The 24,727-nt window shown below is 38.7% G+C and overlaps 1 protein-coding gene across 2 annotated transcripts in view; it reads right to left on the bottom strand.

Annotated features, from left to right (window-relative positions):
* The window catches only part of ANKFN1 (ankyrin repeat and fibronectin type III domain containing 1), a gene marked incomplete at its 3' end in the record, with an annotated part of 258,888 nt that overhangs the window by 102,813 nt on the left and 131,348 nt on the right, over positions 1-24,727 (bottom strand). For both annotated transcript variants that reach the window (XM_081218673.1, XM_081218672.1), the window contains 2 exons: positions 21,509-21,703; positions 19,636-19,749 (listed from right to left, as the gene is read on the bottom strand). In XM_081218673.1, the coding sequence (XP_081074799.1) occupies positions 19,636-19,749; positions 21,509-21,703 (309 nt within the window). The remainder of the gene's footprint in view (positions 1-19,635; positions 19,750-21,508; positions 21,704-24,727) is intronic.

The raw sequence follows: 24,727 nt of genomic DNA, 5'->3' as shown, positions 1-24,727 counted from the left end.
GGTTGAAGACAGCGAGCTTAGGGGAGCCAGCATGGTACAGAAGACTGAAACTGAAGGCAAGGGGAGGGGGTCTGAGAAGAGAACTGTAAACTGCTGATAAAGGACAGGGATGGAGGGGGAGGCTCAATACAAGAGGGTGTTGGACAAAGCCAGTTAAAAACTCCAGTCTCAACACTTTGGTCAGTGAGAGGCCCTATTTTCCTTATACTGCGAACTGAATTCTTAGGTGAGTGAGCTTAATTTTCTACACTAACTTCTAAGCCCCATTATCAAGGGGACTGTGTTTATTGTGTTCATTGCGACAGTGAATTAATTGACTACCCACCATAAAAATGTTGAGCCCTGTGCCAAGTTCTAGGAACACAGAGATAAACAAAAGTCCCTGTTCACATGAGGCTTACAGTCTGAAGGGAGGGATAGGTATCAAAAACATGACCATGCATTAACAACCTAGCTGCATATTAGAGCCATCTCATAGCTCTTGAAAAATATCTATGCTTCGGTTCCTACCCTGCAAAGACTCAGACTTGATTGGTCTTGGAATCGACCCTGGTATGGATCCTAAATGACTCTACTGTTTGGCTTAGTCTGAGAATTCCTCTTCTAAGTACTCTCAGGGTTTCATGAAACATTATTCCCATGAAACATCCAATGATGCTCAAGTTAAATTTGGGAAACAATTTATCATATGTATCAGATATTAAAGACTCCAGTAAGTTCTATAGTAAAGAAACCTATTTAAGCTTAAAAATATATAACAGAAGTAAAGATATTTGCAAGCCGAGACCACTACTTTGGAGAAAAGGTGAAAGATATGGTAGAACTTATAATAGGCATGATTTATATTAAATACTTGAAAATGCTTCCCTGAAGAAATTACTTATAATAGAGCCATGAACAATCAGTAGGCAGACAATGGGAGAGCAATGTTCTAGGCAGAGGGATCATTGTTTATTTATTTATTTATTTATTTATTTATAAAATTTTTTTTGCGGCACGCGGGCCTTTCACTGTTGTGGCCTCTCCCGTTGCGGAGCACAGGCTCCGGACGTGCAGGCTCAGCGGCCATGGATGACGGGCCTGGCCACTCCATGGCATGTGGGATCTTCCCGGACCGGGGCGCGAACCCGTGTCCCCTGCATCAGCAGGCGGACTCTGAACCACTGCGCCACCAGGGAAGCCCCATTGTTTTTTTAATTGAAGTATAGTTGATTTACAATGTTTTGTTAGTTTCTGGTGTACAGCAAAGTGATTCAGTTTTAGTTATATATATATATGTACATATATATTCTTTTTCATATTCTTTTCCATTATGGTTTATCCCAGGAGATTGGATAGAGTTCCCTGTGCTGTACAGTAGGACCTTGCTACATTTAGACCTATTCTAAACGTAATAGTTTGCATCTACTAAACCCAAACTCCCAGTCCATCCCTCCCCCACGCCCCTCTCCCTTGGCAACCACAAGTCTGATCTCTGTGTCTGTGAGTCTGTTTCTGTTTCATAAATAAGTTCATTGTGTCATATTTTAGATTCCACATGTAAGTGATATCATATGGTATTTGTCATTCTCTTTCTGACTTAGTTCACTTCGTATGATAATTTTTAGGACCATCCGTATTGCTGCAAATGGCATTATTTCTTTTTTATGGTTGAGTAATATTCCATTGTATGTATATACGTGTGTGTGTATGTATATATAACATCTTCTTTATCCATTCATCTGTCGATGGGTCGATGGACATTTAGATTGCTTCCATGTCTTGGTTATTGTAAATAGTGCTCCTGTGAACATTGGGGTGTATGTATACTTTCGAATTAGTTTTCTCCAGATTTATGCCCAGGAGTGGGATTGCTGGATCATATGGCAACTCGATTTTTAGTTTTTTAAGGAACCTCCATACTGTTTTCCATAGTGGCTGCACCAATTTACATTCCCACCAACAGTGTAGGAGGGTTCCCTTTTCTGCACACACTCCAGCATTTGTTTTTTGTACACTTTTTTTTTAAGCAGAAAAGAAATTAATTGGAAGGATTTCTGGGACCTCACAAAATTGACAAGAAAGCTGAAGCACCAGACATGAAAAATGTGCAAGAGTGAAGAGGTCAGGCAGCTGAAAGCACAGCCGAGGTCAGGCCCCAGGAGCAGTATGAATGGGAAACCACTTGGCTCTGTTGCTACCACCATAAAAATCTCCAACTGTTTCAGGTTCTTTGTGTCACCAGGTCAAGCTTCAAGTCCTAGGTGGGGGCATCCAGTTGACTAAACTTAAAACATTCCCACAGCCAGGGAGAAGGAAAGAGAAGACATCCTCTTTTTAGTTTTTTTTTTTTTTTAATGGGAAGTGGAGTCCTGCCATTCACTTAATTTTTGACTTATTTCAAGTAGCAGAAGTGTTCATATGCCAGATAATCCTTCTCCATTTTGGAATAGTAGACCAATTTCCACTTGGCAGTCAGGATCAATTATGCCAGCTAACACCATAATTCCCTCCTTTGCCTGTTGTTCCAGAGGCATGAGGAATTTGACGTTCTTGAGTGGCAACTTTAACTTCCAGTTCAGTGGAATCATGGTTATATTACCTGGTGGGAACATTCTTCCTTCTAGAATTAAAACCACTACAAAAACTCCCCAAGTCACAAAGGAAGACAGCAGCATAGAAAGCAGAGAGGAAATGATCTGCTAATATTGGAGGGTCTCCTGCAGAGGCAGGGGGCAGCTGTGGCCCATTGCATGGACAGAGACACAGGTAGTGGCAGCCCTGGGAAGTTCTCATTGGTGTGAGCCCTCTCAGAGGCCGCCATTTTCTTAAGACCTGGTCCCACCCCTATTTGTATGTCTCACACCAATCAGAATGACCATCATTAAAAAGTGTGCAAATAGGGGTGGGGCCAGGTCTTAAGAAAATGGCGGCCTCTGAGAGGGCTCACACCAATGAGATTTGCATTTCTGTAATAACTAGTGATGTTTAACATCTTTTCATGTGCCTGTTGGCCATCTGTATGTCTTCTTTGGATAAATGTCTATTTAGGTCTTCTGCCCATTATTTGATTGGGTAGTTTTTGGTTGTTTGCTTGTTATTGAGTTGTATGAGCTGTTTGTATATTTTGGATATTAATCCCTTGTTGGTTGCATCATTTGCAAGTATTTTCTCCCAGTCCATAGGTTATCTGTTCATTTTTTTTTTGAATTTTATTTTATTGTTTATACAGCAGGTTAGTATTAGCTACCTATTTAATACATATAAGTGTATATATGTCAATCCCAATTTCTCAATTCATCGCACACCCCACCTACCCCGCTTTCCCCCCTTGGTGTCCATACGTTTGTCCTCTGCATCTGTGTCTCTATTTCTGCCTTGCAAACTGGTTCCTCTGTACGATTTTTCTAGATTCCACATATATGCGTTAATATTATTGGTTTTTCTCTTTATGATTTACTTCACTCTGTGTGACAGTCCCTAGGTCCATCCATGTCTCTACAAATGACCCAGTTTCATTCCTTTTTATGGCTAAGTAATATTCCATTGCATATATGTACCACATCTTCTTTATCCATTTGTCTATTGATGGGCATTTAGGTTGCTTCCATGACCGGGCTGTTGTAAATAGTGCTGCAGTGAACATTGGGGTGCATGTGTCTTTTTGAATTATGGTTTTCTCTGGGTATATATATGCCCAGTAGTGGGATTGCTGTGTCATATGGTATTTCTGTTTTTAGTTTTTTAAGAAACCTCCATACTGTTCTCCATAGTGGCTGTATCAATGTACATTCCCACCAGCAGTGCAAGAGGGTTCCCTTTTCTCCACACCCTCTCCAGCATTTGTTGTTTGTAGATTTTCTGATGTTGCCCATTCTAACAGGTGTGATATGATACCTCCTTGTAGTTTTGATTTGCATTTCTCTAATAATTAGTGATGTTGAGCAGCTTTTCATGTGCCTCTTAGCCATCTGTATGCCTTCGATGGAGAAATGTCTATTTAGGTCTTCTGCCCATTTTTTTTTTTTTTTTTTTTTTGCGTTACATGGGCCTCTCACTGTTGTGGCCTCTCCCGTTGCGGAGCACAGGCTCCGGATGCGCAGGCTCAACAGCCATGGCTCACGGGCCCAGCTGCTCCGCGGCATGTGGGATCTTCCCAGACCGGGGCACGAACCCGTGTCCCCTGCATCGGCAGGCGGACTCTCAACCACTGCGCCACCAGGGAAGCCCTCTGCCCATTTTTTTTTTTTTTTTTTTTTTTTTTTTTTTTTTTTTTTATTTTGCTGTACGCGGGCCTCTCACTACTGTGGCCTCTCCCGTTGCGGAGCACAGGCTCCGGACACACAGGCTCCGCGGCCATGGCTCGCGGGCCCAGCCGCTGCGCGGCATGTGGGATCTTCCGGGATAGGGGCACGAACCCGTGTCCGCTGCATCGGCAGGCGGACTCTCAACCACTGCGCCACCAGGGAAGCCCCTGCCCATTTTTTGATTGGCTTTTTTTTTTAATATTGAGCTGCATGAGCACAATATATACATATTTATATATGTAAATATATAAATATTTATATATTTTGGAGATTAATCCTTTGTCCATTGACTCATTTGCAAATATTTTCTCCCAGTCTGAGGGTTGTCTTTTCGTCTTGTTTATAGTTTCCTTTGCTGTGAAGTTTCATTAGGTCCCATTTGTTTATTTTTGTTTTTATCTCCATTACTCTAGAAGGTGGGTCAAAAAATATCTTGCTCTGATTTATGTCAAAGAGTGTTCTTCCTGTGTTTTCCTCTAAGAGTTTTATAATGTCCAGTCTTAACATTTAGGTCTTTAAGCCATTTTGAGTTTATTTTTGTGGATAGTGTTAGGGACTTGTCTAATTTCATTCTTTTGCATGTAGCTGCCCAGTTTTCCAGCACCAATTATTGAAGAGACTGTCTTTTCTCCATTGTATCTCCTTGCCTCCTTTGTCATAGATTAGTCGACCATAGGTGCATGGGTTTATCTCTGGGCTTTCTATCCTGTTCCATTGATCTATATTTCTGTTTTTATGCCAGTACCATATTGTCTTGATTATTATAGCTTTGTAGTATAGTCTGAAGTCAGGGAGTCTGATTCCGCCAGCTCTGTTTTTTTCCCTCAAGATTGCTTTGGCTATTCGGAGACTTTTGTGTCCATACAAATTATAAGATTTTTTTTTGTTCTAGTTCTGTAAAAAATGCCATTAGCAATTTGATAGGGATTGCATTGCATCTGTAGATTGCTTCAGGTAGTTTACTCATTTTCACAGTATTGATTCTTCCAATCCAAGGACATGGTATATCTCTCCATCTGTTTGTGTCATCTTTGATTTCTTTCATCAGCATCTTAAAGTTTTCTGAGTACAGGTCTTTTACCTCCTTAGGTTGGTTTATTCCTAGGTATTTTATCCTTTTTGTTGCAGTGGTGAAGGGGATTGTTTCCTTAATTTCTCTTTCTGACCTTTCGTTGTTAGTGTATAGGAATGCAAGAGATTTCTGTTCATTAATTTTGTATCCTGCAACTTTACCAAGTTCATTGATTAGCTCCAGCAGTTTTCTGGTGTCATCTTTGGGATTATCTATGTATAGTATCATATCATCTGCAAACAGTGACAGTTTTACTTCTTCTTTTCCAATTTGTATTCCTTTTATTTCTTTTGCTTCTCTGATTGCCATGCCTCGGACTTCCAAAACTATGTTGAATCATAGTGGTAAGAGTGGACATCCTTGTTTTGTTCCTGATCTTAGAGGAAATGCTTTCAGTTTTTCACCATTGAGAATGATGTTTGCTGTGGGTTTGTCATATGTGGCGTTTATTATGTTGAGGTAGGTTCTCTCTATGCCCACTTTCTGGAGAGTTCTTATCATAAATGGGCATTGAATTTTGTCAAAAGCCTTTTCTGCATCTATTGAGATGATCATATGGTTTTTATTCTTCAGTTTGTTAATATGGTGTATCACATTGATTGATTTGCATATATTGAAGAATCCTTGCATCCTTGAGGTAAAGCCCACTTGATAATGGTGTATGATCCTTTTAATGTGTTGTTGGATTCTGTTTGCTAGTATTTCATTGAGGATTTTTGCATATATGTTCATCAGTGATTTTGGTGTGTAATTTTCTTTTTTTTGTAATATCTTTGTCTGATTTTGGTATCAGGGTGATGATGGCCTTGAAGAATGAAGTTGGGAGTGTTCCTTCCTCTGCAATTCTTTGGAAGAGTTTGAGAAGGATGGGTGTTAGCTTTTCTCTAAATATTTGATATAATTCACCTGTGAAGCCATCTGGTCCCGGATTTTGTTTGTTGGAAGATTTTAAATCACAGTTTCAATTTCATTACTTGTGATTGGTCTGTTCATATTTTCTATTCCTGGTTCAGTCTTGGAAGGTTATACCTTACTAAGAATTTGTCCTTTTCCCCAGGTTGTCCATTTTATTGGCATAGAGTTGCTTGTAGCAGTCTCTTATGATGCTTTGTACTTCTGTGGTGTCCATTGTAACTTTTCCTTTTTCATTTCTAATTTTATTGATTTGAGTCCTCTCCCTCTTTTTCTTGATGAGTCTGGCTAAAGGTTAATCAATTTTATTTATCTTCTCAGAGAACTAGGGACACATACAGACGGAGAGTGTGTGGATGGTAAAAGATATTCCATGCAATTGTTCTTTGCTATTGATGTTTGCTATTGTTTTCTTTGTTTCTATTTCATTTATTTCTGCTCTGATCTTGATGATTTCTTTCCTTCTACTAACTTTGGGTTTTGTTTGTTCTTCTTTCTCTAGTTCCTTTAGGTGTAAGGTTAGATTGTTTATTTGAGATTTTTCTTGTTTCTTGAGATAGGATTGTATTGCTGTAAACTTCCCTATTAGAACAGCTTTTGCTGCATCCCATACATTTTGGATCGTCGTGTTTTCATTGTCATTTGTCTCTAGGTATTTTTTGTTTTCCTCTTTGATTTCTTCATTGATTTCTTGGTTATTTTGTAAAGTATTGTTTAGACTCCCTGTGTTTGTATTTTTAATGTTTTTTTCCCTATAATTTACTTCTAATCTCAAAGCATTGTGGTCGGAAAAAGTGCTTGATATGATTTCAATTTTCTTAAATTTACCGAGGCTTGATTTGTGACCCAAGATGTGATCTGTCCTGGAGAACGTTCCATGTGCACTTGAGAAGAAAGTGTAATCTGCTGTTTTTGGATGGAATGTCCTACAAATATCAATTAAATCTATCTGGTCTATTGTGGCATTTAAGGCTTGTGTTTCCTTATTAATTTTCTGTCTGGATGATCTGCACATTGGTGTAAGTGAGGTGTTAAAGTCCCCCACTATTACTGTGTTACTGTCGATTTCCTCTTTTATAGCTGTTAGCTTTTGCCTTATGTATTGAGGTGCTACTATGTTGGATGCATATATATTTATAATTGTTATACCTTCTTCTTGGATTGATCCCTTGATCATTATGTACTGTCCTTCCTTGTCTCTTGTAACATTCTTTATTTTAAAGTCATTTTATCTGATATGAGTATAGCTACTCCAGCTTTCTTTTGATTTCCATTCGCATGGAATATCTTTTACCATCCCCACACTTTCAGTCTGTATTGTCCCTAGGTCTGAAGTGGGTCTCTTGTAGATAGCATATATATTGGTCTTGTTTTTTTTATCCATTCAGCGAGTCTGTGTCTTTTGCTTGGAGCATTTAATCCATTCACATTTAAGGTAATTATTGATATGTATGTTCCTGTTACCATTTTCTTGATTGTTTTGGGTTTGTTTTTGTAGGTCCTTTTCTTCTCTTGTGTTTCCCACTTAGAGAAGTTCATTTAGCATTTGTTGTGTGGTTTTGGTGGTGCTGAATTCTCTTAGCTTTTGCTTGTCTGTAAAGCTTTTGATTTTTCCATCGAATCTGAATGAGATCCTTGCTGGGTAGAGCAATATTGGTTGTAGGTTCTTCCCTTTCATCACTTTAAATATATCATGCCACTCCCTCTGGCTTGTAGAGTTTCTGCTGAGAAGTCAGCTGTTAACCTTATGTGAGTTCCCTTGTATGTTATTTGTCATTTTTCCCTGTTGCTTTTAATAATTTATCTTTAATTTTTGTCAGTTTGATTACTAAATGTCTTGGTGTGTTTCCCCTTGGGCTTATCCTTCTTGAGACTCTCTGCACTTCCTGTACTTGGGTGGCTATTTCCTTTCCCATGTGAGGGAAATTTTTGACAAAAATCTTTTCAGATATTTTCTCAGGTCCTTTCTCTCTCTCTTCTCCTTCTGGGATACCTATAATGCAAATGTTGGTGCATTTAATGTCCCAGAGGTCTCTTAGGCTGTCTTCATTTCTTTTCATTCTTTTTTCTTTATTCTGTTCTGGGGCAGTAAATTCCACCATTCTGTCTTCCAGGTCACTTATCCGTTCTTCTGCCTCAAGTATTCTGCTATTGATTCCTTCTAAGGTATTTTTCATTTCAGTTTTTGTATTGTTCATCTCTGTTTGTTTGTTCTTTAATTCTTCTAGGTGTTTGGTCTTTAATTCTTCTAGGTCTTTGTTAAACATTTCTTGCATCTTCTCAATCTTTGCCTCCATTCTTTCTCCAAGGCCCTGGATCATCTTCACTATCATTAGTCTGAGTTCTTTTTCTGGAAGGTTGCCTATCTCCACTTCATTTAGCTTTTTTTCTGGGGTTTTATCTTGTTCCTTCATTTGGAACATAGTCCTCTGCCTTTTCATCTTGTCTATCTTTCTGTGAATGTGGTTTTCGTTCCACAGGCTGCAGGGTTGTAGTTCTTCTTGCTTCTGCTGTCTGCCCTCTGGTGGATGAGGCTCATCTGAGAGGCTTGTGCAAGCTTCCTAATGGGAGGGACTGGTGGTGGGTAGAGCTGTGTTTTGCTCTGGTGGACAGAGCTGAGTAAAACTTTAATCTGCTTGTCTGCTGATGGGTGGGGCTGAGTTCCTTCCCTGTTGATTGTTTGGCCTGAGGCGACCCAGCAGTGGAGCCTACAGGCTCTTTGGTGGGGCTAATGGTGGACTCTGGGAGGGCTCATGCCAAGGAGTACTTCCCAGAACTTCTGCTCCCAGTGTCCTTGTACCCGTAGTGAGCCACATCCACCCCCACCTCTGCAGGAGACCCTCCCACACTAGCAGGTAGGTTGGTTCCATCTCCTACAGGGTCACTGCTCCTTTCCGGTACCTGGTATGTGCACTACTTTGTGTATGCCCTCCAAGAGTGGAGTCTCTCTTTCCCCCAGTCCTGTCAAATCCTACAGTGAAATCCTGCTAGTCTTCAAAGTCTGATTCTCTGGGAATTCCTCTTCCTGTTGCCAGACCCCCAGGTTGGGAAGCCTGATGTAGGGCTCAGAACCTTCACTCCAGTGGGTGCACTTTTGTGGCATAATTGTTTTCCAGTTTGTGAGTAGCCCACCCAGCGGTTATGGGATTTGATTTTACAGTGATTGCACCCCTCCTACCATCTCATTGTGGCTTCTCCTTTGTCTTTGCACATGGGGTATCTTTTTTGGTGAATTCCAGTGTCTTCCTGTCGATGATTGTTCAGCACTTAGTTGTGATTCTGGTGCTCTCGCAAGAGGGAGTGAGTGCACATCCTTCTGCTCCGCCATCTTGAACCAATCTCCTCTGGCCTCTTCTTCTATGCTGTTAATCTTTATGAGCCTACTGGAGGCTGGAGGAGAGAGTTCATTCCTTGGTTTCTCCAGCTTCTAGAGGCTGTTGCATTCCTCTGTTTATGTGTCCCTTCTTGGTGTCCGTTCATTTTGTTTTGGGTTTCCTTTGCCATGCAAAATATTATAAGTTGGATTAGTTCCCATTTGTTTATTTTGCTTTTATTTCTATTGCCTTGGGAGACTGACCTAAGGAAACATCGGTACGATTTATGTCAGAGAATGTTCTGCCTGTGTTTTCTCAGAGTTTTATGGTGTCATGTCTTATATTTAAGTCTGTAAGCCATTTTGAGTTTTTTTAGGTGTATGGTGTGTGGGTGTATTCTAACTTCATTAATTTACATGTGGCTGTCCAGCTTTCCCAACACCACTTGCTGAAGAGACTGTGTTTTCTCCATTGTATATTTTTGCCTCCTTTGTCAAAGATTAATTAACCTTAAGTGTGTGGGTTTATTTCTGGGCTCTCTATTCAGTTCCATTGATCCATATGTCTGTTCTTGTGCCAGTACTATCCTGTTTTGAATACCATAGCTTTGTAGTATTATCTGAAGTCTGGGAGGGTTACGCCTCCAGCTTTGTTCTTCTTCCTCAGAATTGCTTTGGCAATTCTGGATCTTTATGGTTCCATATAAATTTTAGGATTATTTGTTCTAGTTCTGTGCAAAATGTCATGGGTAATTTGATAGGGATTGCATTAAGTCTGTAGATTGCTTTACCAATGTTTTATATTTCTCAGCATATAAGTCTTTCACCTTGGTAAGGTTTATTTCTAAGTATTTTTAATGTGATTTTTATGTGATGTTACTCCCTCTTTTGTTATTTCATTGTTAATGTAAAGAAATGCAACAGAGTTCTGTATGTTAATCTTGTATCCTGCTACCTTGCTGAATTCGTTTATCAGTTCTAGTAGCTTTTGTGTGGAATCTTTAGGGTTTTCTCTATATAATATCATATCATCTTCATATAATGACAGTTTTACCTCTTCTCTTCCAATTTGGAAACCTTTATTTCTTTTTCTTGTCTGATTGCTGTGGCTAGAACTTCCAATATTATGTTGAATAAAAGTGGTGAGAGTGGGCATCCTTGTCTTGTTCCAGATTTTCGTGGGAAAGCTTTCAGCTTTTCACCATTGAGTATTATGTTGGCTGTGGGTTTGTCATGATTAACTTTTATTATGTTGAGATGTGTTCCCTCTTTACCCACTTTGAGAAGAGTTATTATCATGAATGAATGTCGAATTTTATCAAATGCTTTTTCTGCATCTATTGAGATGATCATGTGGTTTTTGTCTTTTCTTTTGTTGGTGTGGTTTATCACATTGATTTGCGTATTTGGAACCATCCTTGTAACCCTGGGATGAATCCAACTTGACTGTGGTGTATGATCTTTAATTGTGTTGTTGGATTCAGTTTGCTAATATTTTGTTGAGGATTTTTGCATCTATATTCATCAAAGATATTGACTGTGATTTTCTTTTTTGGTATTTCCTTTTTCTGGTTTTGGTATCAGGGTGATAGTGGCTTCATAGAATGACTTTGGGGGTGTTCCCCCCTTTTCAATCTTTTGGAAGACTTTGAGAAGGATCAGTATAAGTTCTTTGTATGTTTAGTAGAATTCCCCAGTGAAGCCATCTGGTCCTAGACTTGTTTGCAGGGAGTTGTTTTTTTTTTTTTTTTTTTTTTAAACAGACTCTATTTCACTTCTAGTGATTGGTCTGTTCAAATTTTCTGTTTCATCTTGATTCAGTTTTGGTGGACTGTATGTTTCTAGAAGCTTGTCCATTTCTTCTAGATTGTTCAATTAGTAGGCATATAATTGTTCATAGTATTCTCTTATGTTTTTTTGTATTTCTGCAGTATCAGTTGTTATTTATCGTCTTTCATTTCTTTTTTTTTTGCTTATTTGGGTTCTCTCTCTTTTCTTGATGAACCTGGCCAGAGGTTTGTTGATCATGTTTACCCTTTCAAAGAACCAGCTCTTAATTTTATTGATTGTTTTTCTATTTTTTTAAATCTCTATTTTATTTATTTCCTCTCTGATCTTTATGATTTCCTTCCTTCTGCTGACTTTAAGTTTTGCTTTTTCTAATTCTTTTAGGTGGTAGGTTGGGTTGTTTGTTTGAGATTTTTCTTGTTTTGTTGAGGAAGGTCTGAATCACTATGAACTTTCCTCTAAGAACTGTTTTTGCTTCATCCCATAGATTTTGTATGGTTGTGTTTTCATTGTCATTTGTCTCAAGGTATTTTTAATTTGCCTTTGATTTCATCACTGACCTATTGGTTTTTTAGTAGCATGTTGTTTAGTCTCCATGTAATCTTTGTTTCTCATTTCTCTTTTTGTGGTTGATTTATAGTTTCATGCTGTTATGATCAGAAAAGACCCTTGAAATCATTTCTACCGTCTTAAATTTGTTGAGGAGGTGTTTTGTGTCCTAGTACGTGGTCAATCCTAGAGAACATTCCGTGTGCACTTGAAAAGAATGTATATTCTGTTTTTTTGGGGTGTAATGTTCTGAAAATATCATAAGTCTAACTGTTCTGTTACATCACTTAAGATATCTGTTGCCTGATTGATTTTCCGTCTGGAAGATCTGTCCATTGATATGCGTGGGGTGTTTAAGTCTCCTACTATTATTGTATTTGGCAAAGGGATCATCGTGCAAAGAACATGCAGCAGGGGAAATGGTTTAAGATCAGAAAGAAGGCCAATGCCACTGGAATGTAGGAGGTGAAGGGAAAAATGAAAAAGACAAAATTTCTGCCTTCAAGGAACTCCTCATACCTTAGAGAAAAACATTCCAAAAACTCCTTATTACTCTATGGATCTATGCTTTTCCAAATACATCAGGAAGAAGACATCAGTGTCAGGAATAACCCTTCACTAGCTGATATAAAAACCCAGTTTCATGTTTGTCCTTACCTAGCTTACATAATTTTTTGAAATAGCAGATATGCTTTCATAAGTTGTTGGCTTAGGCTAATGCTAGTATTAGGTCATGTTTACTGAACATACAGCCTGGCTAAGAAAGAGAACTGACTTGGAGATTGAATCAGGATGCCAAACTGACACATGCCTGCCTACCCTTTTTCTCTCCAAATCTCTTAAAAGATAAACAAGGTATATAAAAGTATATCAATTATTTAGAAAACAAAAAAGTGAGCTATACATACCCATTTCTCTCCTCCTCATTTCCTCCTTAATTTCTAGCAACCACTAATCTGTCCTTTACTTTTATAATTTTGTTATTTCAAGTGTTATATAAATGGAATAATACACTGTGTAGCTTTTGAGGATTGGCTTTTTTACTCAGCATAATTCTCTGGAGACTCATCCAGGATGTTGAGTATATCAATAACTTTGTTCCTCTTTATTGCTGAGTAGTATTCAATGGCATGAGGGTGCCACAGTTTGTTTAACCATTCACCTGTTGAAGAACATCGGAATTGTTACCAGTTTGGGGCTATTACAAATAAAGCTGCTGTAAACATTTGTGTACAGGTTTTTATATGAACACAAAATTTTCATTTTTCTAGAATAAATGCCCAGTAGTGCAATTGGTAAGATGTATGGTATTTTCATGTTTAGTATTTTAAGAAATTGCCACACTGTTTTTCAGAGTGCCTGTATTAGTTTACATTCCCACCAGCAATGTATGGGGTGATCCGATATCTCTGCATTCTGGCCATTTGGTGCTGTCACTATTCTAAAGTTTTTGGTACTGTGATACGCATGTAGTAATATTTCTTTGTGGTTTTAATGAGTCTTTCCCTAATGGAAGCCTAATGAATTATTATTATACAGTGGAACATGAGCAGAGAGTATTCTGAGAGGGAAAGTAAAAACTACTCTTGGGAAAATAGGTACCACCCTGAAAGGATAACTTGAAATGAACTTTGAATAAGATAATGGTAAGTAGGGTAAGAAAGAAAAAACTATAATTAGAAATTTGAGGAAAATGCATAGGAAAGGAAATATAATCAAAGTATACTACTTGAGTTTGCAATGTCAAAAACGTACACTCAGGATAAGCATTGTTGCCTTAACTAAAAATAGAAATATAATTACACTGAGAGAATAAGAAAGTGTAGATGTGTGTGGTATTGTGAGAGAGTTAAATGATTTTCTGTTATAATTCTAATTGCATACATAAGACCTGCAATTGCTAAATCAAAACATAGCCATAGAAGCTTATTGATTAAAGTAGACAAGTAACTATGAGAAGTAGAGGAGTTAAAAAGCGGCTGGCTCTGAGGGGAAGAAGGATGGTAATAATGGAGCAAATAAGGGTTGCTTTTTCATGACAAATAAGCCTTTCAGTGCAAATTTTCTTTTTAATACTATTCTTATAAGGATATATCACTTTGGACAAAAAAATTAAAAGTGTATAGAAAGAGACTCTCAGAGTAAATAAATTTAACTCTATACTTTTTACCAGAGACAAATGTATTTCAAATGTTATGGAAAGGATGAAAATAAAAAGATAGAAAAGACAGGAGGCAAATGGAAGCACAGAAAGCAATGTTAATTACAAACAGAAACGGAGGCAAACAGCATTAAGCAAGACAAATAAAGCAGCTTCTCAGAGATCAAAGATTAATGGGACAAGTACTTCAGAAAAAAACAGGGATTTCAATAACACACACACACATTCCCGCTTTATACCCAATAGGGTTTACACATTCTTTTCAAACACCAAGTAATGTACATATCCACGATTCATTGGTTAGCCACAGCTAAGAATTTTAAAAAATTGTAATATAATACAATTAGAAATTAACAATAAAACTATGGCAAAAAATATGGTCAGTTAGAAGTTTAAGATAACATATAAAAACTTTGGTTAAAGTGGAAATGAAACAAATTATAAATTATTTATAAATAAGTGATCATTATAGCAATGCATTTTAAACTTTTTGGGTATGGACAAAACAGTAATCAAGGGAAAAATTATAGCCTTAAAATCCATGAATTAGAAACAAAAATAAATAAAGAAGTAAATTAAGTTTTCAAAAGAAAATTAAAATTAGGAAAGAAGTAATAAAGTAAACCCACGGAAAGCGATAGGAATTGGCAAAGCTAAAGCCAAAAATTAATAAAATGGAAAATAAGCAAGAAACACATTTTATGAATCAAAAAAGTTAATTCTTCAAACAAACCAATAAAATAGACAAATGATCAACAATTCTAAAAAAAGGGCACAAATACATGACTTTTGAGGTTCTAAAGGGTCTCTAACCACAGGGGAGATTTAAAAATTGTGTTCAACACTCTATCAATAATCATAATCCAAATGAAGCTTCTGTAATTTGGTAAAAGATATCTACCAGAATTTTACAGTAGACATCATACTTAATAGTAAAATATTAGATGCATGTTGACAAAAGCAGGTAAGAGAGAACACCTACTATCCCAGTTACTATACATAATATAATGGGAACTAGAATTCACATTGATTCTGGTTAATGAAGTGAGATCTGAAAAAGAATGCAAAGTATTAGATAGGAAGGGACAAAATGATCCTTTCTTGAAGATGAAATGACAAAAAATATTCATGAGGTGCAGGACAATCTACTGGGAAGAAAAAGGCTGTTACTAAGAGAGCTCAGTAAAGAAGTCAACTAAAGATTGTTTTAAAATTACAATAGCTCTTCTACTGTCCCACAATAGCCCATTAGAGAATATCTTGAAAAGAGAGTTATTTAGCCACAAAAACTGTAAAATATATCCAGCATGAAACTTTACAGGAAAGAAGACCAATAAATAAATAAAATTATTAAACTTTCCTGAATATGTAAAATTCAGCTTTATTAGGAAGACATGTCATGGATGGGAAGTCTTTCCAAATTAATTTAGGAATATGATGGTATCTCAATAAGACTTAAAAAATTAAACTTGACAAGCCAAATCTAAAATTCATCTTGAAGGGAACATATTACCACAGGGAGGGACTTGCTCTACCAGATGTTAAAATATACTATGAAGTTATTATATGGCATTAGCATAAGTATAGGCAGGTCAGTGAGACAGTGTGAATACATAAACATTTCCACTTCCAGTTTACAATCCCAGAAAAAAAATATTCTCACAGGGAAGAGACACATACTAGGATTGTAACATTATATAGTAGGAAAAAAATTGAAACCACCTATGTTCATCTGTGGGAGAATGATTAAGTACATTATGGCATCTCTGTCTATGGAATAGCAGTACTATACAGCTATTTAAAAGAATGAAGATCCAAACACACTGACATTTGTATATTGTTGAACTGAAAAAAAATCTAGCTATGTAACTAGACAAGTAGTATGATATTTATATTAGAGCGCACAAACTATACATCTGTGTGTGTATACATGTATGTGTACGTGCATCAAGAAAGGATTTGTAAGGGTATACATTAAACTCGTAAGAGAGATTAACTTGGTGATAGGGATGTGACCTTGGGGGAAGGGTAAATCGCGACTTTTTGTTTGAAATTTTTATTTTTCATCGGAGTATAGCTGATTTACAGTGTTGCATTGGTTTCAGGTGTACAGCAAACTGATTCAGTTATACATATACCTATATCTATTCTTTTTCAGATTCTTTTTCCATTTAGATTATTACAGAATATTGAGTTCCCTCTGCTATGCAGTAGGTCCTTGTATGATTATCTGTTTTATAAATAGTAGTATGTGTATGTTAATCCCAAACTCCTAATGTATCCCTCCCCACCACTTTTACCTACAAAGGCTTTAATAATTTGCTATTAAAGCCTTTGTAGGGAGGAATTAGGGGGGCAGTTTCTAATCTGTGAGGGAACAAGACGAGAAGAGAGGTGGGAAAGGGCATCATCCAAACCAGGGTGCTGCCCACGTGCACTGGAACAACTACAGCAGTATCACGTCAGAGGCAGACTCCAAAGTGTGACCACTTCAAGGCCTGCTTTTGACAAAAAGCTAGAAAATAATTCATCCTGTAGATGGAAAATAGATGCTGCACTGCACCTGTTTAAAGGATACCTTCTTATCCACCCCTAACCCTGCAAAGAGCAGTAAAATCACTTTTGAAAATGTTTTCTGCTTTGGGACTACTGGGAAATGACATATCCTCTGCCAGTGAGAGCTCCAGGTAGGTCACCCAAGGCGGCGAGGAGAAAATGCGGAATGAAGTTCTGACAGTTGTCCAAAGCATCAATATATCTGAAATAAGTCTAGTTTTGCTCTGTAAGCCATGAAACCTGGTGAGGTGGGACCAAGAGATGCAAGCACTCTTTGAGTCCAAGGAGGAAACACCTAGAAACAGACTGTAGCTCTCTCAGCTTCATTTTTCTGTTTTCCGGGAAGATGCAGGCAGAAAAGTCCAGGGGGTCTCACTCAAAACTCTTTTCTGGGTTTTAAGCTGAAATTTAGACCTTTAATCTCCAAAGTGTGATGGCAGTTGGCCTGGTGCATTGCCCTTGGGGCCTGAAGACGGTGTGTATAGAGATGCTCTTTAAAATATTTCTGGATATCAACAAACTTGTTTTTGAAAAAAGAAAACCCAAACCAAACCAAAACAAAACCCGACATGTTGATGAGTTGAGTGTAAATAAGAAGAACCAGAAGGATTCAGATTTTCTTTCAAAAACTGGCTTAAGCGTGAAGGGGGAAGACATCCAGGTGTCAAAATAGGCTCGAGGTTTTGCTGAACCCGGAAGTTCTGGAGAACGGTATGAGATGTATTTGCCAAACCCTAAATACTGCAGGGTTAAACCTTCCCTCTAACCGATTAGGTAACTGCCATTTCATTCTGTGGATTTCTTAATTGCTTCTTCTCTTTTAATGCAAACAAAATAGCCTTGTCTCAGGGTAATTTTGCTAATATTTTCATAATTAAATAATTACTTCAACCCTGAATTAAAAACTGTCCTGCTATCTCTAGGTACAGTAGTCTGGCTGCTGTTTTAAATTTAAATAACCCTTGAGAGCAGTCAGGTTAAGGACTCAATTTATAACCTTATAAATTAACAGAGGGAAACCGACTCCATAATGCAACAGACAATTCTATTTATAATGCTTAATTAAGCCCCTCCAGTCACTAACAAAACCCATTTGTGACCTTTCATTTCAACCTCCCCCAAATGCAAGTCTCCTGAGATGATATGTGGTAATATGTGAATGTTGATAGAATTTGCTGGCATTATGGTCAGGTATTATATACCTGATGGTCTGGATAACGTAGCTCCTGATAGCCCACTACTCAAATGTAAGAAAATGTCAAGTTGGGCAGCATGGATGAAACCCTTTATCAAAGCCCTGGAGAGAGGTAGAAAGAAAGGAAAATGCCCATGTCTAATATTGCCTGCAAACACTTGCTCGGAATTTCAGAAAGTCTTGGCAACCAAGAGAAAGTATCAGAATTGTATTGAAGGATGGCTGTGGGCAGCCATTCTTGGTGGCTTCATTTATTTGCTGTTGCTAGTAGCCTCAGGCTGCCGTCTCTTACCTTAATACAGAAAACCCAAAGTGATAACCAATTCAGTGCTGTTTTACCTAAGACATTACAAACAGAGTGGAGTTATCTGGAAAATTCCAGGTAACTCAGAAAGCTACAGGTTGTGGGTAGACTAATGTTTGTAGACATAGGAGTGTCTCCTGGGAACAGGCCCTAGAAGGAGGAAGGAAGCACATACACTACTTGGACATTTTTGTGGCCCAAGGGAGTTGTAGGGACCTGAACACAGAAATTCTTGGAATATGGCCTGGCATCTTAGAATATGTGTGGAGAGTCTTATCAGGTTTTAGGACCGTTCAGGGTATTTCCATATGTAGAGTCAGCATAATGTGATACTTCTGGCTCTGCTGCCAGTCTTTAGGCAAGTCCTTAATTTCATTGCTTCAGTTTTCTCATCTGCAAAATGGGAACCATACAGTACCTACCTTATAGGGTTGTTGTGAAGAATAAAGAGAGTTAATACATATATAGGCTTTAAAGAGTGCCTGGTGCATAGTAGGCACTATGTAAGCCTTGGCTGTTATCATCAGAGCATCTCCATAAAATCTTTCTCCTGTGGGCTCTCTCCTTTCCCAGTGCTGCTATAGCAGTCACGTCAGGCTGTTGTGACCTCTCTCCTGAATAGCTTCCTAATTCATTTCCTTATTCTAAATCCATATCTCTTCCAATACATCCTACACAGTGTTTGCACTTAAATCTTTGAAAAGTCGACTTCTGATCTTGTCCCTGTCTTATTCAGTGGTCTGCAGAGCTCTTCACATAAAGTCTAAATTCCTTAATCTGGATTTCAAGCCTCATTCTACTCCTTCTTCCTAACCCCAGTTTCACTTTCTAATTACATTTCACTGCTTCTTCTCACGAACCCTCCCCTGGAGCCACTGCAAGCTCCCTTACTCTCTTCTACTTGTTCTGGCATGTTTTTGCTTTTATACCTGAGCTCACTGTTCTCTCCACTTGGCGTTCACTTTCTTCTCAATATCTTCTGCTTCACATCCCAGCTGTCCTTGAAAACCAGCCCCAATTGCCACTGCTACCCTGGGGCCTTTCTGATTCTGTCATTTCACCACCCCTCTTTCTTTTCTGACCTCCAATGTTGTTGTTGTTTTCGTTCTCAACCCTAGTTACCTGCTATTACAGCTATTAATTTAGATGCCCCCTATTTAGTAGGTTCCATATCTCAGCCTCTAAGCCCTGTAATCAAGGCTGATTCTTTAGTGTGTCCTACCCAGTCCTGTCCTGAACCATATGCTATGCACAGAGCAGGCCCCCTGCAAACAAGAATGAAATATTAATACTAATATTAATTGGGTCTGTGACTTATTCTTAGTCACTTTATTGCTCTGTGTTTGACTGCCTGTGGAAATATTTCAACTCCAAAAAGTAAATAGGATGAAAAAACACCATCAGCAGGAAAAACAAACATACAAAATGCACAATTGACCCCCAAACAATGGATTGTTTTTTAAGAAGGAGCAGTCACAGAAATATTTGGAATCCAGTACCTTTATATCTGGTTACTACAGCTGCGTTGACACTAAGAGGCTCATGAAAGCTGACAGTGAGCGATGTGCTGCTGGTTACCATGAGACAAGCATTGGTTGGCACCTCAGGGGCTCCTGGGACAGAAGGAGAAGCACAAGGATCTTAATGTAGCAAATCCTGTTCAAACAATGTTCCTGCCTCTTCAAAGGGTACCCGAAACACACACTATGGAAACATTGGTTTGTAGAGCCTAATAGATTTTGCTTTTGAACGTTTTCACTAGAAGTCTCAATGGCCTTTATTCGTTGCCATTGTGGTCTTATTTGAGTGTTAGAACATCTTCTGAAGGGGTAAATAATGCCAGTTAAGCCTTCTCAAATTATCTCAGAAACACAATAGGAGATTGGCCTGGACCAGTGGAGAGGAGGCCAGAAGGTGTTAGCAGGAACCGACATTGTAGATAGAGACTGTTACATTTCATAAAGTACTTTCATGTAAATCACTTCGTTGGAGGCTTTTTGCAAGCCTGTTGGGTAGAAAGAACGAATAACAGCATCCCCACGTTTAGGATGAGGAAACTGCTGCCCAAAGAGGCCAAATTACTGGTTCAAGGACACAGTGAAGCCATAGCTAGGATGGAAGCCTATGGCTTCAGATGCCCAGTTCTGGGCCCTTGCCAGTATGGAATGCTAACTTGCCTTGCTCTCAGGCCGCTTCCAATTACATCAGGTACTATTTTTCTAAGAAAGACTTCATGGGCAAATGTCATGTCCACTAACCTCAGGTTTTAAAGGACTTCTGATCACTCTAGGTACTTTTTAACACCCAGAAGATGTTTTATAATTCAGAAAAAATTTTAAAAATGGCATCAAGCCTAAAAATGTGACTGATTCTAGTATTAATCTGTCCTGAATGAGGTACCATAGTAAATACATTTATTGAAACAATTGCTGAATATCTTTTTTTAAAAAATGTGTATCAGCATTGCTAAAGAGATTGTTAATGTTAAAAGCAACCTTTCATTAATGTTACCTAAGCTATTTGCTTCAAGAGAAAGGATTAGGCCTAGATTTGGTATTTAGTATACAATACTACAGAAAACAAGAATTTCCCTGCCTTTGGTGTTTATTTATATCACAAAGCAGAGGCGGATAATTCCCAACCTAATGAACCTGTCTTACCCTTATGTTTAAATTTTCAAGCCTAATTTTTAGTTTTTGTTGCATAAATAAGATCACCTGTTGGAATAAGAGTTTAATGTTTCACAAGTGTTCAGATCTTATATGAATTTTTATATCAAGGGCGACACTAAGCAGTACCTTCCAGTGCTAATGAGTATTATCCAGAAACGAGGCTTTTCTTAAACTAACAAGAAGAACTGGTAAAGAGAACAGAAGTGCAGACAAAAGCGTGATTCATGGGTTGATTGTCCTTCTCTGTTGCCTGTATTAACCGAAGGTCAGTTTATATAAGCTGTATACAGTAGAGAGTTGAAAACAACTTAAACTGGAGCTTGAAGCAGAAACTGGACAAATAGGCAAACAAATGGTTTTCCACCTCCACATCCCCAAATATAGGCACTTAGGGCATCCGACCATCCAAGTCATTACTCATTAGGGTGTAGCGGGTGGAAAGTGCTAGATGAGCGTGACATGGTGGAGGGAAGCCAGCAGCACTAAAGCCTCATGGCTGTTGTCAGAGAACCTATCAGGAGCCCGAAAGTCAAGCAAGACAAAAGATCCTTTTACAGCCTCCCAGAGCCCTTGCTCCACATAGGCTGACAACGGCCATCCATGACCCAGTAGAGCTGCAAAAAATCAGTAAAAGAAGGCCTGGTTGTCTCAAACCAGGGTTCAGTCTAGTTAAATGTACAAGTCCTCTGCTTATACTCACTGGCATGTTCAAAGCCTGTTTTCATGCGTCTGTAGAGTTGGTACCTCCACTCCCAAGCTTTCAGTTGTTTCTCTTTCTCTGTGTTGTCCAGGCTGAATCTTTCATTCTCCACCTGAGTAGACAGTTCACTCACTCTCTCCTGGGCTTCCTGCACCAGCGTGTTGAGGTGCATTGCTCGGCTTTCCAGGCTGACAACTGAAGGGAAAAAAATGGGGTGACTCCCTTTTCTTTCTGGGGAAATGCTACTTCGTTGGCAGGTTATCTGAGAGTCTACTATGGGTTTTAAAAAATGCCTCAGGAAAGTGGAATCTATGTTCATTATTAACTATCTTACTATGATAAGGTCTAATTGGTGACACAACTAGTTGATAGTACACCTATCAGCTTAAGATATTCCCATTGCCCTCTGGCCCAAATAGCTGCCTAGCAGAGTTAATTACAATTCCACTAGTATGAGGCCCACTTCTGTTTCACATTGCACACGTTTGTTTCCGTGATCTTCAGAGGGACAAACACTAAGGGGCAAAAGCTTTATAGGACTAGGAAGGCCTTAAGAAAAGTTGTCCATGAGGCAAGTTGCATTCTGCTGAAGAATATGTTTGGTTTTTTTTGTTTTTGGTGTTTTGTTTTGTTTTGTTTTTTGCAGTAGGCGGGCCTCTCACTGCTGTGGCCTCTCCCGTTGTGGAGCACAGGCTCCGGACGCGCAGGCTCAGCGGCCATGGCTCACGGGCCCAGGCGCTCCGCGGCATGTGGGATCTTCCTGGACCGGGGCACGAACCCGTGTCCCCTGCATCGGCAGGCGGACTCTCAACCACTGCGCCACCAGGGAAGCCCGTTTTTGGTGTTTTGTGTTTGTTTGTTTGTTTTTGTAGAACCTGATTCAAATCTTCTGTTCATATATTCTTCCCAGCTCATAGAGATTTTTGTATGTGTGTCTTAGTGGTAATTTTGTTCTTGTTAATCAATTTACTTATTGCTAACAAAGTGTTCCACTATCGCTGCCCCAGTAGAGCTAGTGAGTCCTGATGGTTGGGTGACTTGGGTGTGATCAGACATTGATCTTTGATCAGTTTGATCTTTGTGGTCTGATTGGAGGAACGGTTTCTGGAGATGCCCATGCCCAAGAGAGCAAGTTATACTTAGCTCCTGTTGCAGAGATAGGTTGCCAGGCTTGATATTTCGGTTTTATTCAGTGTGTGATAATCTTTATTTGATTCACATCATCTTGTTTACCCAACCTTCCCTTGTGTGAGTGAACGTTCATGTCAATGATAGAACATTTCAAATTCTTATGTCAGGTTGGGAGTCTGCTTCTGGCTGTTTACTCGTGGCACTCGTGCATGTGAGGGCCTGCCTAGGTGGTCACTTGGTCACTTCAGTGGAGCCCTTCCTGGTTGGTGACAGAGAAAGAAGACAGCCTTAGCGTGGGCATGTGGTAGAGGATCATACAAATACTGAAACAGATCAGAGTCAAGTTCTGCGGATCTGTCACCAACATGTGGTTGACATTCTGTACGACCAAAACAATATTTCCCCCTGGTGGGTGGGAAAGAAATCCAACCATTTCATTCTTCTAATCCAGAGAGAAAATATGATGAAGATAATGCAAGTGAAAATTTGTTAGGTGTATTTTGAAATGGAAATTAGGTGGTTATATAGGCGTGTTTGCATTAATTATAGGAAACGAATACTAATTTATTATTGCCCCTGCTCACCATCAGTCTAAATTTATTTATAGATGAGGTCAGTGAAAAATTAGTGGAGTCTTTTTCTTTTTCTTTCTTTCTTCTTTCTTTTTAAAGTTGCTGTTTAGAACACTCAGGACTGTGTTTTGCTGCAGATTTGTCATGGTTAATGCATGTTGCTATAGCAGTCAATCATGTACTCTAAATATTGTCACACTTTTTTTTTAAAGCCTCAGTCATGAGCCATGACAGAAAAATAAACAAACAAATATAAAGCTAAAAAACTCTTTCACTGAGCAGCTACACTACGCAGAACCCCTTGGGAAGGCTAAAGGAGGCCAGAATAAATGATAATATAAGTGCTGTGGATGTAGGGAAGCAATGAGGGTGTATGAACACAGAGGTTCTGGAGAAAAGAAATACACATACACACACGTGGGCGCATACTCCTGTGGAAAAACTGGCAATATTAGCAGCCTCAAGGTGCAATTTCCTGGAGCAGTGAGATTGACAAGTCAGTACTAAATGCTGTTAATTTAACTAACTTCAGATTAATGCTAGAGTCTGCTGTGACTGAAGCCCTCAAACACAGTCTCATTATAGCCTTGCTGGGAAGGTCCTAAATATAGGCATTGACAGTTGAAAACAAATTCGTATACATTTGTGTATTTTTAGACATAGGTTAGGCGTCAGAGTTTGTGTCACAGTTTTCAGGTTGATTAATTGACCCAGTAACTGCACGCTCTACACTCTCGCCCCCTCCTGCTTCCACTCCAAATTATGGAGAAAATGGGGGAATTGTCTTTGCTAAGTCATTCAGTGAGCTTTTTATTGAAAGCCTGATGTTTGAATTGCATGCATGTGTCAACACTTGGGTGATAGACACATGATTTATAAAAATAAATTTTTCTAATACTATGAAATCCCCCCTATTAATTTTTATATCCACAACAGTTATTACTGGTGTGAATTCCAGGTGGCATTTCAGATGGACAGCTTCTCTTGAGCTATGCTTGGCTCCCCCTGGAAATTTTTCCTGCTTTTCCTAGCACAAAACATTTTGTTTCTAGACTTTGCCTTTACTTCTAGACTGTAGACTTGATGCTATTTGAGTTGTAGTGGTAAAGGGATTCTGTATCTTTAAGATAAAGCATTCACCTCTTCGTAGAATAACAAGGAAGATATACAGAATTTTATAGCCAAGTAAGTTTTCCAAGATCATTTAGATCCCTGTGCTTCTCAAAGTGAGATACCTAACATGCAGCATAGCATGGTGGTGGTGTTGATGGGGTGCAGTGGGCATCTCTGAAGCCTCAGAATAAATATGTGTGTCTTTCTGGAGCATCAAATTTTCAATGCAGATTTTGATGAAAGCAAATTATTTGGAAGTTAAAACAAACACTTCTATTATGGAGAAGAATGGAACATTTTGCTAAAAAATGAAGATAAAAAAAGAAAGTTTATAGATCTCTCTCTCTCTCTTTTTTTCCCCAGGCTAAGTTCCCAGATGCCCCTGGGAGTATACCTACTCAAT

This window comes from Mesoplodon bidens (genome assembly GCF_964165515.1).
Source record: "Mesoplodon bidens genome assembly, chromosome: 19".
Lineage (NCBI taxonomy): Eukaryota > Metazoa > Chordata > Mammalia > Artiodactyla > Ziphiidae > Mesoplodon > Mesoplodon bidens.
Note: the sequence above shows the minus strand (reverse complement) of the source record. Positions and strands in the feature narration are given on the sequence as shown.